At 40.6% G+C, this 18,702-nt stretch overlaps 1 protein-coding gene across 6 annotated transcripts in view; it reads left to right on the top strand.

Annotated features, from left to right (window-relative positions):
* pard3bb (par-3 family cell polarity regulator beta b) overlaps positions 1 to 18,099 on the top strand; it is a 200,963-nt gene extending 182,864 nt beyond the window's left edge. For 5 of the 6 annotated variants that reach the window (XM_056388842.1, XM_056388843.1, XM_056388845.1 and 2 more), the window contains 3 exons: positions 13,053 to 13,268; positions 13,543 to 13,653; positions 13,880 to 18,099. In XM_056388842.1, coding sequence (XP_056244817.1) covers positions 13,053 to 13,268; positions 13,543 to 13,653; positions 13,880 to 13,994 — 442 coding nt within the window. In that variant the 3' untranslated portion in view covers positions 13,995 to 18,099. Of the gene's footprint in view, positions 1 to 13,052; positions 13,269 to 13,542; positions 13,687 to 13,879 lie in introns of all 6 variants that reach the window. The other variant, XM_056388847.1, reaches the window with a different exon arrangement.
* Positions 18,100 to 18,702: the final 603 nt, after the last annotated feature.

Consider the following 18,702-nt stretch of genomic DNA (forward strand, 5'->3'; position numbering starts at 1 on the left):
AATGTAAGGCTGGCGATGTTAGCTAGCTAGCAGGTTTTCATTTTAAATCTATGTGGCTACTAGATAGTTGGATTACTACCTACTTACGCTCCGGGTAGTGAAAAAGCTCCTGATGTCTCTTTTTTGGAGGCATGATATCTACAAAGTACAAAACATGTTATGTGTGCTGAGCAGTTCAAGCCTGTGTTTGAGCGCTGATAACTTACTGTTGTTAGCATCTCAGTGTCTGGCATTAAGTGCAATATTTGTTGATGATTTGAGCCACTAGATATTTCCCACCCTACCAGCCAATCAAATGCTAGCATGCGTCAATCAGTCGTCTTGGAGACGTAGCCTCTGGGGCTGTATATTGGAATTATCACATCGGAATGACACAGGGTGAACTAGTTAAAAATCACTCAAATATTGGTTGGGATGTGTCCCTACTGTCCATATGCAAACCTACGCCCATTCCTTCTACTAGTATATCTGAAACAATCTTACAGATAAACCCAAGTTTCGTGTTATCTAATGCTAAATATTAATGCATTAATGCACTTAATAACTTAATATCTTGGAGCATTTTTCTCCAGGTGATCTCAGTCCATCACCAGCTTGTAACCCATTTGAACATTCAGTACTTCACCCGCTCATATATTCTCGACTTAATGATCTGTGCTCAAAATGCAGAAAATAGCACCCTTAACTCTCTTACTCTTTTAAAGTATTTTTCTCTTTAGAGCTGAGAGGTGTGGGTTTTCATGCAAAAGGAACGTTGACAACACAGCAAAGAAAAGAGGAGAAAACACAACACCGCATGTCCTTTCACTTCAAATCCTCCCAAGGTCTCCTCTCCCTGCCATTTTCTTAAAATTACCCCCCCCCCCCAACCCAACCCCCTCATCTCACCTTCCTTGTGTATTTCACCATTTTCCTTCCATCCCACTTTCTCTCAGTGGTGTTATTATATCAAAACAAGGGACCCAGCTGAGAGTGAGCAAAGTGTCACTGTACCTCTGCCCATGTGACAGCCACTTAGGATTTTAAATATTCAAACACATTAATTCTGGTTCGTTTAGGACCAAGATTGGAATTTACATGTATGTGCTTTTAGAGCAGGCGTATGACAAAGCTGCACACTTTTTGCACACTTTTTCAGTTTCAATTAGATTAGAGTGCACAAAGACCTGAAACAAAGAGAGAGAGGGAGAGGGAGGTGTATGACATTCAGAAAACATTCCTGGCTGGAATCAAACCCAGACATTTGCGGTTACATGGCATGAAACTGCTCTCTAATTTTGGGTTAATGTTTGAGAGTGAATGTACATCTGTTTGACATAAATTCAATGATTTGTATGCACACATGCCTATTACTGTGGTTGGGTGGGTGGGTGTGCACCTGTGTGTGCGGGTTTCAGTCATTCTGGGGTCGGTAGATGGCTATCAAGAGTGTGTGTGTGCATGGTCAACATGATCAGGTCGCCCCTACCATGTGTGCGCCATTACTGAGCCATTTGCACATTGTCTCTCTCTCAAGCGTGTGTGTCTACATGTGTGTCTCACAAACAGCCATGTCCACATGCTTGTTTTCATAACAAAAACAAAGTCAAAAGAGAAAAAAAAGGAAAAGAAGACCAATATAAAGGTGACAGATTGCACACCAGGCTCATCTTTACTGTTAACAGTGTTAGCTTGTGACAGGCTATTGACCATAATAATCTCATCAAGAAAGAAAGAATAGAAGGGAACTATCTTAATAGATAAATTGGATTACATGGAGTGATATAACCCACCCACTCATATCAATAAACTAAACCCCTCCCTTTGTGTTTCTCTGATGTGTGGCGACACCCTTTTTCTTCCACCAGACCGTGTTTTTGTTGATGACTGTTCTTGAAGACCTCGTTCTTGTGCATGTGACATGACTCTGCTCTCCAAAAATGTCAGCAGTCCATTGGACCAAACATTGTCTCGACCCAATTTGATTAGTCAAACACCCTTTCCCATTTGTCCGAGTTATTACTCTTATTGGATTTAAAGAGCCAATCAGAATTCTTCTTCAGGTTTCTGGGAAGGCTGTTACTTCCTCATTATAATGATAATTAGATGATTAGTAATTAGAAAGCAGATGTCGTACTGTGTCTTGTGTCTCTTTTAGTTGTATTTCCTCATTTGTTACCCTCCACTTTCTGCCTGGTCTTTCTTCTTCTCTCGTTCTGCCCCTCCTCTTCTCTTTCTCGTTCTCTCTGAACTTGGGGTGAAAAGGGCATTGTTGAATATCATTTCACTCTGCTGAGGAGGGAAATGAAATGGGCATGTCTCTCACTTCTCTCTCTGTCTCTCTCCCTCCATCTCTCTTGAAAAGACCTCCCAACCAGGACTGAGAGTTTCCCAGACCACTCTACAACTTCTGCACAAACCGGCCCATTGTCCAGTTGTTTTTCTGCATGTCTCTGGACTCACCGAGACTCTGCTTGTTTGTTAGGCATGTAGGGGATCCCAAGAAAGACCTAGCCTCTCATGAACCATGCCTCACCACCCCCCACCCCCCGCCACCCCACCCCTCTCCTTTTCTGACCCTATCTTGTTCCTTGCTTCTAGTGTTTCTAATGTGTTCACCAATTGCTGCTGTAAAGACTTCTGCTCACAGCTTTGATCTTCATCATGGATTCTGAAATGCTGGGTTACAACCCATAATGTGTTGCAGAACCAGTAGGTCCTGGCATGACAGCAGTATGATATGCTTTCATATGTCTGGCCCCCGGGGTGAGGGAGGAAATTTTTCTTTCAGGCCCCAGCCGGCGAATGTTAAACAGGTTCTCGGGAACCCTGGAGTTGAACTGGTGTTAAGTGATACTGTGCTCATGTGGAGTCGAGGAGGTTTACTACAAGTTGTGAAATTTACACACATAGATTTTTCATTGTGGCAGAGTAATACCCAAGTAATGAAGCTTATCTTCAGTAGTTAGCACTAGAGCCAGAGCGTTTTTCATTGCACATGCTGTATAAAGTCAAAATTCACCTCTTATTTCAACTGACTATTCATCCAATACTCATTCAAACTGGTGTCACATCCTGCTTTCTATTATGAATTTGACTTTCTTTTTGGGAAGACAATGGTTTGCCTGTACTTTGCAGCAGATAACGAGGCATCAGATGTGTGGGAAATACATTAAGGAATTATATGTTGTTATTTACTGAATGAAGAACAAGAAAATGGACTGTGCTTCATACATTTCAACAGTTGCAGCTGTGCAATGTTAACATCTGGCAGCAGCCTAATGACCATCTGTTGTCCCTGTACTGCTGCAAGCATATTTTTTTTCCAGAAATTCTCAAAGTTATATTGCATAGTTAAATGATAATTAAATGTGTTTTCGCAAGCATTCAAAGTTCTTTTTCCCCATTATTTAAACTATGATGTGCAACATGAGTGTGTCTCACAAACCGAGCTCATATCACATTCTTTGATACCAAATGGAAGGCACCACGAATTGTTATGATGATTTATGAATCTGTTGAAACAGGAAGCAGCTCATATTACCTCAACAGGCAGGGGTTTGACATTAAAATAAAATGAGCGAGGCTGTGGCAGTCAAGTTGGTGAATGTACACACACATTTACCTCCAGCTCCAACGTCCCGCATTCACGACTCAAGTTGCAAATACACTTTGTGTTTTCAATGAAACTTAAATGTAACATTTCTGCCAGTTTTTAACGGTAGTCATTGTAGCAGTAGTAGTGAGAGGCTTAGCAGCTGCTATTGCACAGGTGAAGTGTAAACCATACATTTTCTGTACAAACAGAGAGGACGAGTTTGCGCTCACCTCTCTGTGTGTGTTTGTGTTCCTTCCTAAAAGTCCTTTCATTCGAATCCATGACCGTATTTGTGTGTATGTGCCAGTACGTCCCTGGTACAAGCACAATTTCAGAACTCTTCCTGTACCAAATTAGTGGCTATTGAGGGATTGTAATTTTGTCAGCAATTTGTATCCTGTGGTCGTGCGCAGAGCAAAATGTCCCCAGCCTGAAACTATTACATCTTGTTGAGGTGAACCTTATTGGCTCAAGATGTGATATAATGGAAGCTATTTGAATGGGATATGGTGTTACCAGTAATGGATTTCATGATGTTTCAGGAAGTCACCCACTATACTGCCTATAAGTGGTTATGTATGACGCTGCAATAACTAAATGTCACCTTTAGTTTGACTAATATCACGCAGTATAGATAGACACGGCCCATTCAGATACTTACAAGGTGCAGCCGCTTCACTGCCAATGTGATCAGTCTGTCTTTATGGTTGTTACACAGTGAGGTATCTAAAAACTGATATGGCTAGCGACTCGGTTTGCACCATTTAACATGACTTATGGCTTCATTTCTACAGGTTCTCTCTGCAACAAGGTCATAATTCCCTCGGATATTAGAGTTTGTGAACTCATTTAGCTTGTAAGGTGCATTTCTTTTCATTGATGTGATAATTGTACATTTTTATAAAGCCGTTTCAATTACTTTATAAAACACCCTTAAACATTTATTAAACATTTATATGTACAATACATATATATATTAATATATATACAGGGTGTGTTAAAATGATCTAATTGTATATTACAGTGTCAGTTTGTATCTTCTTTGGATGCTGTCACTATATTATTGTTCCTGTTTGTAACACAATGGGGATTTCCTGGCATCTGCATCACCAGTTCTGATCTCATAGGACAATTTCAAGATGACTTGTGTTCACACTTCACTGGGGGTGGAATGTGTAACAGGTGAAGTGACAGAGAGAGAGTGCAATGAAAGAAGAGTTGCAATGACATGAACAAAGGGTCTGAAGGACTGATGATGAGGTCGTACGGACCATGTTTCTGATCCATCGGCTCATCTCTCATATGCCACGGTGATCACAATTTTTTTAATTTTTGAAAATTTTTTGAGGAGCCACATGCAGTAAATCGTCAGTTTCTTTGATTTTTGGCTGTAGCTTCGTCACTCAGTTTCCAAATGGCATGGCCGTATTATGATGGGAAGCAAAAAACCACTCCAAATCCCCATTGTTCTGCCCTCTCTGTGTTTCCGAGGCAACAGTCTCCTACCATCTGGAAGGCCCTCATCCCTCAGTTCCTCTCACTTTCCTCTAATGGGTTTCTCCTCTGTCCTTTTTCCATCTCATTTTCTTTTTCTTTCTGTACTGTTTCCTCTTTTTCTTTTCACACTTTTTTTCTAAATTTTAGCACTCTAATTTGATTCTCTCTCCTGTTTCCTCCTTCTCGCTCTCGCTTTTTCTCATACTTTTCACTTTAAGTACTGTATTACTGTACCCTTTCATTTGCTCTCCAAAATCCTCTTTTTAGCCTGCTGCGGTCATTTTCATCTCATTCCCGCCCGTCTTTGTCTTTTTTTTCTCTCAACACTTCCGCCCTGTTCTTAAATATGAGTACACCATACACAATACTGATACACACATATTCCCCAATTTGTACACACACACACACACACATACACACACACTTATATACACATATACACACACACTTATATACACAGGGGAATGTAATCATGTTAGTTTCCTGAGCTGGTCAGTGTGTAATTCATGATATCCACATGGATTAATCATATTTGACAGAACTTTATTGACAAAGACAGATAGGAGCCCCTGAAAGGTGTTCATTTTCATTCAAACATGAACTATATGAACATGCGTCCTGTGTGTGTGTGTGTGTGTGTGTGTGTGTGTGTGTGTGTGTGTGTGTGTGTGTGTGTGTGTGTGTGTGTGTGTGTGTGTGTGTCTCTAAAGTAGGGCCTATTATTCTCAGCAGATGCTGACCTTCAGCATGCCAGCTCTCTGGAGGGCAGCACTTGTTTCTCTGCCTTTTTTCTTCTTTTCTTTTCTTCAGCTCCATGCCCCCCCCCCCCCCCCCCCCACTCTCTCTGTTACTTATTCTTCCTCCCATCTCATTTTCTGCTCTTTTCTTTCCCTCTCTTTCATGTTTTTCTTCTCAGCTTCACAAGACTTCCATCGGGGAGGCTCAATCTCTTCTACTTGTAGCCCCATTTATCATCCCATTTTCTTCCGCTTTCAAATCTGAACTCTCTCTTTTTCCCCGTTCATTTTCCTCCACCTCATTGTCTTCTCCTTGTCTTTCTCTTCAGCACTTTTTACCTTGTCTTCTCTTTTCCTTGACTAAGAGAGCCTGTTCTGCATCTTTTGGCTGAAGAAGCTTTTTTGGAAAACCTTCTTCTTTCTCCTCCCCACCTTGTTCTTTAGAGACACCCTGTGTCTCTCCCTCTCTCTAGGTCTTGTCCACTTTTCTTGTCTTTTCCCTTCTTCCTCCTTCTCCTCTTCCTCCTCTTTTGTCTCTCCTGTCTGGCTCAGGCCTCTGCAGACACACCTTTTTGTCTTCTGTTTACACCGTCTTCTTATTCTCTTCACATCCATCCCTTTGGACGTTTGAAGGGAATACAGATGGAGATTTTTATTCTTTAGTGGTCTGCTCTTTGCCTGTGAGCTCCTTGTTGGCCAGTCGTCCTCATACACGTCTTTGGCAGGCACAGCAAAACCCAAAATTAGCCAACACAAAAGATTGCCTCTTCATTTTTGTTAATAAAACAATTCCTAGTGAAATAATGTATGATTTCTTTTGAAAAACATAAATAACACAAGTTGAACACTCCCCTCTATGAAAGGCCTATTGAAAGATCCTGAAATCATCATTGATCATTGATGTTCATGATGATAGAATATAAAGCTAGCTTAGCTTCTGCTGCAGTCACAGGGCTGCTAATGGTCCACTCGCTGACCAAATGGTTGTTAACTTTACCAAATGGTATTGAGAATTTGAATGTTATGTCTATGTATTTGGTATGCCACCTAATCCTGGCTGATAATACCCTTACTTAGCCTTTGACCCCTTCGTCTAAGTGTTTGGTGGGAACTGGTGGAGTGTCATGTGACTTCAAGAGGTCAGGAGGCAAGGGAGGTCACACACACACACACACACACACACACACACGAGCATCAGTACAAAACACACTGACAGCTGAACCAACAGAATACCATCTCTGCCACACACACACATACCCTCAGTCCCACAGTATGTAACTACTTAACCATAAGTAGGAAAACAGCTTAGTGTCTTATTGGGCTTCTCCTAATAAAACAGAAGAACCTTTCTCCGCTGCTTCAGGCGCCACTCTTAATGACTTGGCTGTGTTCTGTTAAGAGTTTGTTTTTTCACTGCTCACAGTTAAGACACTTCCAGATGCCACATACTGTACCTGTGCGGTGTGCTCACACAGCAGCTTAGAGTGATTTTACTCAGCCAAACAAAGTCAACTGCCGATCACGCTGAAAGTCTTACCTCCCTGCTTGATGCCTGAAAGTCTTTTTTAGCTATACCTGCCTGATGAAGTTTCCGCCACCACTGCTGCACATGTTACACAGGGTATTATAGCTTCACCTTGGCACCTGTGCTTCTGTGCATGGACTAATGCTAGTAAACATAGTAATGAAGAACAATACATGATGGAAACTTCATAATTACATCTCAGGATCCCCCTAAGGATCAAGTGATATAATTGGATTTTGAAGCACTTTGCGGCATGAATGTGCATATTAATGAGCAACAACTAATTTCCTTGAAACTCATCTAATGTTTTAAAGCTCTAATTTATAGAGTTCATAATGATGCCACATGTGAAAATAAAATGTTTTTTAACTGTCCTTGTTTAATATGTAATTTTACTGTGGGATGGCGTTGGGCAGCCTAGTTTATATTTTTTCCATCTAACATCTAACTGGCAAATTTGATTATAATGACACATTATATTTTCATTCCTTCATAAACTGACTTTTAAAAAGCATTTATAAAGTACTATATGATTTTGAACAAGATTTTCTTTCATAAGTCAATTTCAATTCTCACTTGGTGCTATAATTTACAGTATATTGATGTATCAAGCTCAAACAAATTTACTAAGCAGCTCAAAACCAATATTTAATGTAATTTGCAAAAACCCCAAGATGTGACACAAATAGACTTTCCTGTCTTCCCCTACCCTTCTTCAGATGGAAGATAAAATATTTTCCCCACCCTTCATTATTTCTCACTTAAGATTTTATTGCCTCATTGTTTGGACTGTGATGCCTCCGTGATTAAAGCTTCATAATGAAGTATCACATTAGGAAGATGAAACAAAATTAAAGTTAGTTTAACTCCAGAGACATTATATCACGGCGGCTCCATTTTCGCTGTGGCTCCCAAAATGACATTACGACAGAAGTTGTGGAACAATTTGAGCTATTAATCTGTTTTATTACCAGACTGTCAAAATATCGTGACTCTCATTGACAAAGAATCTGACACTGTTGAATGCAATTTGAATATATGAAGCACTTTCCAAACCTCAAACCTAGAATGGGTTTTAAATGGATATCAACACAAGGTGAGGGCTCAGCTCTATAAAGACTCATAAAGAAGATAACTGAATTTAAGCTGCAGTAGTTTATCTCCTCTTCCTCCCTTTGCTCCTCTTTCACTCACTTTAAATATCACTCTTTACCTCCCCCCTCTTCCCTTCCCCTCCTCTTCTTTTTCTCACCTTTTATAACCCTCCCTCTCTCATCTGAAACTTCTCCTCTGTTCTAATTTTGAGGCGGTGTTGTTTGTGTTTGTGCTTTAGTGTTTGGTTTTATTGAGACAATCCATCTGCGATGTGGCTGTCATCGGCTCTCAGGAGTTTTTTAATGTGTTGTGTCACAACGCTAGGGTCTTGTCTCTCTTTCTTAAAGATATTTGTGTCTCTCTGAGACAGGCTGGGATGATAGATGGCTATGCATGTGTGTGTGTGTGTGTGTGTGTGTGTGTGTGTGTGTGTGCGCGTGTGTGCGTGTGTGTGTGTGCGCGTGTGTGCGTGCGTGCGTGCGCTTCTACCAGTATAACAGCTGTATCCAGCCCTTTTAGAAAGAGTAAGTGAAAGTGAGTGTGTTTATGAGAGAAAGGGGCAGGTGCAGAGGACATATAACAACTCCTTGTTTCTTCTAAAATCCATCAGAAATCTCCTAAATACCAGGGAATTAGAAAAGCTCACATTACTCTCAATTACTGTCAGACCTGGAGAGGAATCTTTCCAATTATCCTTTCAAATGTCTAACCTATGTACTCTGAGAGCATTATCTACATAACTAACAGTGTTAAAGAAGTCATCCATAAGCGTGGATTACATAGTTGATTTTCACTTCCATGCCGTTTCTGTTTCTGTTCTGCCTGGAACGGTTTCAATTCTTTCGTTTTGGTTTGATTACTCTCTCTGTTATGTTAAACTAGTTGTTGCATGTGCCAGGAATTTGTTCTCATTCATTACATCTGTTTCCCTCTTTTTATCTCTCCCTCTCTCTCTCTCTCTGTCTCTGTCTCTCTCACACATACATACATGTACATACACACATACACACACACACAGACCACCAGCCTCCTCATTTGGTCTTAACTCCTCTCCAGCTGTGTGCCAATTTGCCTCCTCCAGAGTATGTGGGGTTTGGGGAGGGGGTGATTAGGAGCTAGCACTGCATTTCAGCTAAAGGTTTTCAGCGTGTGTGTGTGTGTGTGTGTGTGTGTGTGTGTGTTCTTTCTTGAGTGTTTATGCAAAATGTTGGGTTCTCTGTGTGTGTGTATGTCTACATAACAGTTTTAGCTCATATACTGTATGCTTATCTGTGTGTGTGTGTGTGTGTGTGTGTGTGTGTGTGTGTGTGTGTGTGTGTGTGTGTGTGTGTGTGTGTGTGTGTGTGTGTGTGTGTGCGCGCCCCAGTAATGGGTTCCATCCTCATTACCCAGTAATCCCCAGCTGCTGTGCAGTGCTCTCTGGGTTCCTGGAGGGAGAATTCCAAACTTGCCAACGGATTTACAGCAGATTCCCTAAAGATTCCCACTGGATTTCTGCTCCATTCCCAATATGGAAACTCTCATAAGACTCTAGGGCTGCAAATAATGATTGTTTTCAACACTGACAAGACTGCCAATTGTTTCTTTAATTAATCAATTAATCTTTTAGTCTGTAAAGAAAGATTGTAGAGACAAACACCTGCTGTGACTTGTTCTAAGTTGCATGTGTTGTCCAACCAAAAGTGGAAGATATTCTGTTTCTAATGCTTTAAAACAGTGAAAGCCAGCAAACGTTTGACAAATTGCAACAGGCAAATGTTTGGCAGTGTTGTTTGATGAATCAGTTATTAAAACTTCTGGCAATTAATTTTATTTCGATTACTTAATCAGCTAATCATTTCAGCCATGGTAAATTTAAAACATAAGTTAGATTTGCACCCTGTTTAACACCCCTATAAATTAAATGATTAAAAGTGTCTGTAATATACTTTTGTTGTCATATTTTATTTTTTCAATATTCCAAGCTTGACCCAGCAACTGTTAAACTCTACTCCTCCCAGAGAGCCAATAAATTGTCAAATAAATTTCCCAGATGTTTTCCACTTGATTTCCAGTATATCACTGTTAGATTGCCAAAAGCAGTAAGAGTGGTTTAGAGAGCAGGCCACAAGCAACCAATAAGCACAAGCTCATTAGTCAGTCCTACTAGCCAGTACAGTACAATTTTCCCAGTGTGTTTTTAGGTGCCTCTCACTCCTCCTTGCTCCTTATATTCATCTAATTTCCTTCTTCTTTAAGCCATGTTTCCCCTTTAATTTTTTTTAGTTCACTATTTGTGTTCTTCTCAAGTCCGCACTTATTCATCCTCCTATCTTTAGCGTGTCTCATCATCATCCGCTGGGCCTCTCTGCTTCATTTCATTTTCTCTCTATTTACAGGTTTGTTGCAAATGATTGTTGAAACTTTTTTTTTTTAAAGTGACATCTTGTACGTTAATTTGACTAGTGATTGAGAGCCTAAAAACTTCAATCAAACATATATACGTAAAGCATTTCTTCACAAAAGCTGCTGCTGATGTACATTTTATAGATGCTGTTTTTTCTCCCTGCTGCCTACTCCTCCTTCTTGTATCTTCTTCACCTCTTTCCCTCTCCTCTTATCATTGTTTTTCATCTGCAACTCCCCCCCCATACCTCCCCTACACTCTTCCTCCCCTCCTCGTATCCCTCTCATCTCTCTCCTCCTCTCTGCCTTCTTCGCCTCCCCGTCACCTCTCCACCACTCTTATCTCTACTGCTTGGTGACACTATCGTGGCCGGGGGCCAGATGCTGAGTGACAGACTGACCGACCGATATGGGCACAGGTATAGAGGCTCAGAGGTGGATAGCGAGTCATGCAAATTGGCTGGCAGGCAGACTTGTAGCCATAAAACTTTCTAAGAAGGAGAGAGAGAGAGAGAGAGGGAGGCAGGCAGACACATGGACAGACGGGGCAGCTGGCGGACTGACGTGTTGGTAGGCTCTCTAGCAGAAGAGAAGCAGACAAAACGGCTGTGGCTATCAAGAAAAGAGACATTTGAGACATGTAGCTGATATGTTCACCCAGAGTGACTTACAATAAGTGTAGCAGAATAAGTCGAAAACCAGAGGACAGATGACAGATAGGCTGACAGATGAGATGACAGAGAAGCAGAAATGTAATGTGCTCACGAAACTCGCACACACACACCCACAGACACACACTCACATACACACACACACACACACACACTCACATACACACACACACACACACACACACACATTCAAATACACACACACGCACTCTCATGGCTGATATGGAGACAGGAGGGGCAGGAGCAGTCATCCCAAACATGATGGGCATGTAGGTAGTTAGACACTTTTCCACTGCTGACCACCCAAATTGCCACACACAGGCATCAGCATGGAGACCACCAGCACTGTGTGTATGTGTGTGTGTGTGTGTGTGTGTGTGTGTGTGTGTGTGTGTGTGTGTGTGTGTGTGTGTATGTATGTGTGTATGTGTGTGGGTGTGTGTGTATATACTGATGTACAAATCTGTGTTTGATTCAGTCGGTCTGTCTCTGTGGCACATTCCCATTATCTCCAGGCAACAGGCAACAGGTCAACTCCGTGATTGGTTGGAGGTTGTGGAGCCCCACCCACTCAACTCTGCATATCAATGATAAGTGTCATTATGACACTCAGTGAGAGTAACATGATTCTGCTCTGAATACATTTCAACACAAGTGCAGGCTTCACTACACATTATGTCCAAGTATATCAAGCCAATTAGTAAATATAGACTCAGTCACAACTGTAACGCATTTTTCAAACACGTCTCACATGTATTCACATATACAAACAAGCATAAATATACTTGCTATCAAAAATGGAAGGATTAAGAGAATGGAAACGCGAGCGACAGTGAGGCAGATGGGTAAATAGAGATAAGATGAGAAACAAATGTAGACAAATGAAAAGAGACAGAAAGACAGAGAGATAAAATGTAATACCTCGTCATGTTAGCTATGTGAATGACACGTGTTTGTGTACTTGCTTTCCACTGGGCACAAGACATCGATATCTGTTAACAGGACTGGACTGGATTACCACAGCTGTGTGTGTTTGCGTGCATGTTAACTGAGCCCGAGGCTACTTAAAACTGCCACATGTCACTTATATTCTGTTTGCTATGTGATCTTTGGCTGGGATGGGCTGTTGGCTGCGTGTGTGTGTGTGTGTTTGTGTGTGTGCCTCTCCCTCTCTTTCTCCCTCCTCTCCAGTGCAAAACAAATAATTTTCAGCAGATTTTCATGAATATTTCAGCCATTTAGTTCCTGGACCAAACAAAAAACAACAAACTCTAACAAAGTGTTTGCAGTGCCAGCGGTTGGTTGATGATTTGTTTTATTTATTTCAAGCCGAGCGAGAGGTTAAAACTGCATCTATGTGGTGCAGTCATTCAGGAAGATCATGTTTATTTCACTGATTGTCTTAATACAATAAGTTGGAGCGAAAGGACCTGTACTCACACACAATGTTAAATGTTTTACGTCTTTTTCATTGCAAAGTAAAATCAATTGGGTTTTAGAAAACTTGCTTTGTGTTTTTTCTGATGGCATCATTCGTTTCAAAATTGTGCTGTTCTCTTCTCCAGACGGGGTCCGTTGGATCCAGGTGACTACCCCATGCAGCCCTGGTCTGGTCATTACCCCGGACCTCCCCAGGCCGCACAGGGATACCCTCAGTCCCTGTCCTACCCTAACCCCAACTCCCAGGCCGGTCCGTCTTACCCTGGCTACCCACCCAGCCAGCCATACCCACGGCCAGGTGACCCTCGGGGCGTTGACCCTGGCTACTACCCCCATCCGAGGTAATTAGACGCAGGGACGTTGCTATACACCACATGATGCTGCACACAGAGGTCAACCTCTAACATGAGTCAGATTTACATTGTTTTTACATATATGCATAAATATATATACATACATAAAGATTTTTACATTATTTTTGAAATTCAGATTTTTTGACACTATTGATTCCCTCATTGACATAGCTTTATCTTTTATTCTTCTCCTCGTTTTCCAATGTTGTCACTGTACTTATTTTATCACACTGCTTGATCACACCTTGTTTTCTGCTCCTAGCTCCCAGCAGAGAGGGCCCTTGCGGCAGGATGTGCCCCCGTCTCCTACCCCTCCACTTCGTGGACTACGGTACGACACTATGATGCGTGGAACAGGGGGTGGAGGCTACAGGTAGGGGCATTTTGTGGATGAAGACGGTCCCAGGTAAATTCTGAGATCTAAAATCTTCTTCTTTTGTTTCACAAATGACTCAGTTCATCTACTTTAATGCCTGAATAATGTTCTGAAAGTTTAACAGATAAATTTAAATCTCTGTTTGATAAAAGCAGTCTGGAAATGTTACAGCTGTAGATTTTAAGTAAGATGGCAAACCTGAGAACATGTCTGACCGGTACAGGCACCTGATGGATCCTGGTCCAGACCAGTACGGCTACACTGGGGAGGGAGGAAGACAACAACAGCAACACCAAACCAACCCAAGGCAGAAGAATGCAATGACTGCAGCTGTGTAGACGAATCAGGTCCAGAGATAAAAAAAATAGCAACATTTCTTCTCCTCTACTTTTGCTGCTCCGAATAAATAGAGTTGAAACCACTTAATGGCGTGATTCGAATCACCACTGTTATCATCCATCTAGGCAGTTGAATAGTATACGGTAATACACAGACAAGCAAAGGTAAAGGAGGTTAATTATAGCGTGGCTGGTGTGATGCATAATGTCTTTTTGTTTGAAGTCATTTAAATTGCTTTGAGTCTTCCCGGAGTATAAAATTAGCACTTTTCTTTTTTTTTTTTTGCTCTTTTCTATACTCTGATTAAGTCATCTCTTTCAAGAATCAGTCAGGGGCCCAGGTAATTGGATCCATTTAAATTAAGCCACTGAAGGCATAAATACAGCTCTGCACACACATATTCTATCTCCTGCTGCTCCACCGACATGACAAAAACATAAAATACCCTGAAAAGTAACATTTAGTAGCATGTTGCACACCTGTCAATGTCAGTACTTCTGTGTTATTATCACGACTGAAGCAGTTCATGTTTACAAAAATGTGATTGTGGGGCTCCGGACAGGTTACAAATACGTCCGAAGATGTCGTTCTTGTTAGTGACCGCTGCCGAAACAGAAAAATCACAGTAACCCTAAATGTAGCATTGTGCAGTAAAACGGTATATCCATTTATGCCAAAACAATAATAAAAAAAACTCTACACAACATTAAGAGTTTGGGCAACGGTTACAGTCAGTTAAATGAAGTGCTCTTTTTGAGGCCTCACCGTCTCAGTTTGCCAAAACAGGGAGAACTCCACTTTACCAATCTCTGTGAAAATACAGACTTAGTGCTCATGATTAGTGTGATGATCAAGTTTTGTTTTGTCATTATGAGTTATGGAAACATTTTAACAATTGAAGTGCACTATACCACAGCGGAGCACTGTATGAATTATCTCTCAGTGTAATAATATGCTTTTAATAATATAATGCTATGACTGCCTTTCATTTTTGGCCAAATCATGTCTTTGGTTTCAATATATTTTTAGTCCAGGACTAGATAACGTCTGAATCCTGTCTGGTTGTTAGTTTTCTGAATGACCCTGATTCTGCATTAAAGTGAGCCCAGGACAACAGCCTTTTAAACCACACTGCAGAAGTACAACATCTCAAATGTATGTATTGTCATTTCAGGACATATAACAAAAGTTTGTCTTTGAATAGTTAACTTTATTTAAAATGACCCCTACTTGAATGTATGATAAAGTTGCATGGATTACGTTTTCATCTCTACTTAATCCAGGTAATCAACCTGTGTGTTGTGAATCGTTCCATCATGACTGGAGTTTATGCTCAAGGTTTGGTTTCATCAGACATCCAATTCAGAGATAATCCATTGCTTTAAACAAAAAAAGCTGACAACCACTTTATGGTAATATCAATGTATAAACTTTGACATTCTGGAAGAAGCTCCGCTAAGAACAAGATGATCATTTCATGATCAGCAAGACACAAACCAAAGCTTTTTAATGCTGCCGCCTCCTCTGCTGGGAGTAACTCCTAGTATCTAGACAGTATTTGTTTCAAAACATCTACTCTTACTAGAGATGAGCACATGTGTGATATCGGCTTGAACCTAATAGACAGCAATGTAAAATAAGTAGGGGGATGTAGGAAATGAGCAGAACTCCAATAATGCTTTCATATAATATATCAAACCACTACAATGTGCTGCCATGTATTAGTGTTTGTACTAATCTTGTTTTCTTTTGGAGCTGGATGTGCAGCTGAGTTGTTTAAGCTGTTAAGGTGTCAACACTGTGCAGTAAACCAGGCAGAAAAGGCTTTTTCTTTTTTTTTTGGGGGGGGGGGGTTAACGTACTAGTTATTGAGCTCGTTTTCACTCTGTGTTACTCTACAAACCTCTTTCTCTCTGTGTTTTCTGTGTCTGACATGTGCTGTAGTTTGGGAGTGAAGGATGTTCACTGCACATCTCTGTGACCTGGTGGTGTAGGCGTCAGTGTATGGTGAAGTGCACACGAGTCCTGTTGAAAAATGAATTGGGCATCAGAGTGCACTTCTCACTGCTGCGCCATAGTGTATATCCATTTAGCCACTTACTGAACCGTCAATTAAGTGTAACTAAGAGTTGGAGTCGAGCTTTTCCATTCGACAAAGCTCAGCAGTATTAATTTCAGTGGAGATTAAACGGTTAAAATTACATTTCAGGATTTGGTGAATTGCATTTATGTTGCTAAAACTGAGGATGAAATGCCACTAAAGGATGAATGCTTAGAGTAATTTGACTGAAACCCATGCAAGAGAATGTGAAGTAGATGTTTTCTCAAAACCATGTCATTTGCTTGTTTTGTTAGAGAAACTTGGATCTTGATTAGACAGAGGAATGTAGGCCGGAACGTAAAAAGAAAGAGATGTGATAAAAGATTTTGGACAGAAGGAAAGTAAGGATGGGAGGAAAGAAAGGAATAGAGGTGAGGGGATAGGTAAAGAAGCGAAGAAAGACATAGAAAGGAAAGAGGGGCATGGATGAAGAGGAAGTAAAGAAATGAGTAATTGATTGAAGGTTTTGATGCAGGGAGGTGGAAGAAATGGTCAAACTTTGGGCAGAAGTTGTTCTGAAGTAGGAGGAGGGTTACAGGAGTGGGCTTGTGTTTACTGAATGTAGAGACTTTGGCAATTACTTTTTCACATGCTATTATCACTTTTCATCACCAGTATGGACGTATAACTTCCACATCTGACTGTCATGGTATGTCTGAAAATACGATACAAGAATGTCCTGGTGGTCAGCTCATCTGTCACTTATAAAGAACTGACACCAGAATAATTCACATGCCCATGTAGGTCATTCACTCTTTAGCTCAGTGCTAACATTGTAGCAGGCAGAAGGTTAGCAGCTAAACCTCCATTGATACTGTACAGTACTGTGCGTACCATTACCTCAAACGTAACAAAAGTCAACAGTAGGTCACATCACAAAAGGTAGTCGGGTTGTAAACGTTAGTCTAAATAATCAATGAATCCAAGTGTACGATGTTAAGAATAAGACTGAAGGGGAAAACAGTAAAATGCAACGTGATAACCCCAGGACCTTCTGGGTGATGAGTGACGATACGTTACAGCTGATAATCGACACTGCTGAGTTAAAACATGTGAATCTGTTGCCATTATATCAAGTTCTCTTCATTTACTAAAGGTCAGTTTTAATACTTTTTTCAATACTAGTTTCGTGTGTGTCACAGTGTGCTAAAGAGTGAGCAGGGAGCACCAGAGAAAATGATCTACTCGGGTCACATGGATGATTGTGGTGTCAACATTCCAAAAATGTTTTGCACTCCTTCAAGACAGAATGAGCAGTAAATAAAGATGGAGGTTGTCTGTTTAACTGTGTCTGAATGCTGGGTCAGTGCCTGGTGAAGCTTTTTTTTTTTTTTGAGCTACAATATACTGAGATGTGAACATTACATGAAGGTGTATTACTGTTATTCCTCTGATATTACTACACAAGTCACACGCATGTAACTCTTCACAAGCATTTATTTTCTATGTTTTTTTGTTTATTTTCTCTTTAATGATAGTTGGTGTTGTTGGTTGGGTGTACCAGAGCCACAGAGTGTTAGGCTACTGTTACCATGCTACTGTAAGAAAGAGGTACACTGCATAGTTTTCATCACTTTTCAATTCATTTAGTTTTTCTCAGTTTTTTCAAGTTAATTCTGCAAAAAATTTGCAACTTGATTTTTTAAAATTGGGTAAAACGAACACGACATTGTGATGTAGCATGGGTAAAAATATGAAACATCCTGTGTGTATCGCTCTTTGGTTTTTGGCAGTACAGAATGAGTTGCACAAGATGAAGGTACGAACCAGAACCCTCCTTTTGAAGAGTTCTGGTGCTCCTGGTTCTCCAGTGAATGAAGGAACCAACTAAATAACCTCTGTCATAGACGTATAACATTTTTATTAAACTGCTTGTATCCAAAAATTCAAAAATCTCTTTTTATAATGTTGTAACAATAACAATGATTTCTATTATTATTTTCCCACATTTTATATTTATGTATATAACATCTTTTTTGCATTAAAATATTCATTACAAAACACATTTTGTCAAAGATGTTTCACACATGTTCTTCTTTTTTTTGAGCTACAATGCATGCCCAGCACATCTGCTAAGGTTAATTAAATATGAGTCAGGAGAAATTATTTCCCTCATGTCCCCCATACCCTGCAAGGTGAATCATTAACATTGCCAACCCAATTTAGTCCATCATTTAAGCAGCTGATAAATTGTACCTTTTGTGATAAGAGATAGATGTTGGCCCCAAATTAATGCAAGACTAATTATCAATTAGAAAAAGGAGATAAAGTACACTGATTGCGGTGCAAAGTTTTTTTTGAGTTTCTCTGGCACGGTGCCATCGCACTGCTAGGTCATATCCCTCCGATTAATAAGCATTTAGTCACAGTCTGTGGCTTAAGGTGCTTTCTTATTTATCAGACACTATGGGTGCTGGACTCGGGCAGCAATCAGAGAAGTAGTAGTAATGAGACACAGAGGCCAAGGGAATGTTTTATCAGTCAAGGCTTAATTAGCATATCCCAGACCTCTCGGCCAATGGGGAGAGGAAGAGGGAAGTAATTAAATTCTCCTGAGTCACTGCCAAGGTTCATTTTGTGCACAGTTTTCAGTATGGATCTACAAA

The sequence above is a fragment of the Seriola aureovittata genome, chromosome 11 (assembly GCF_021018895.1).
Source record: "Seriola aureovittata isolate HTS-2021-v1 ecotype China chromosome 11, ASM2101889v1, whole genome shotgun sequence".
NCBI classification, from domain to species: Eukaryota; Metazoa; Chordata; class Actinopteri; order Carangiformes; family Carangidae; genus Seriola; species Seriola aureovittata.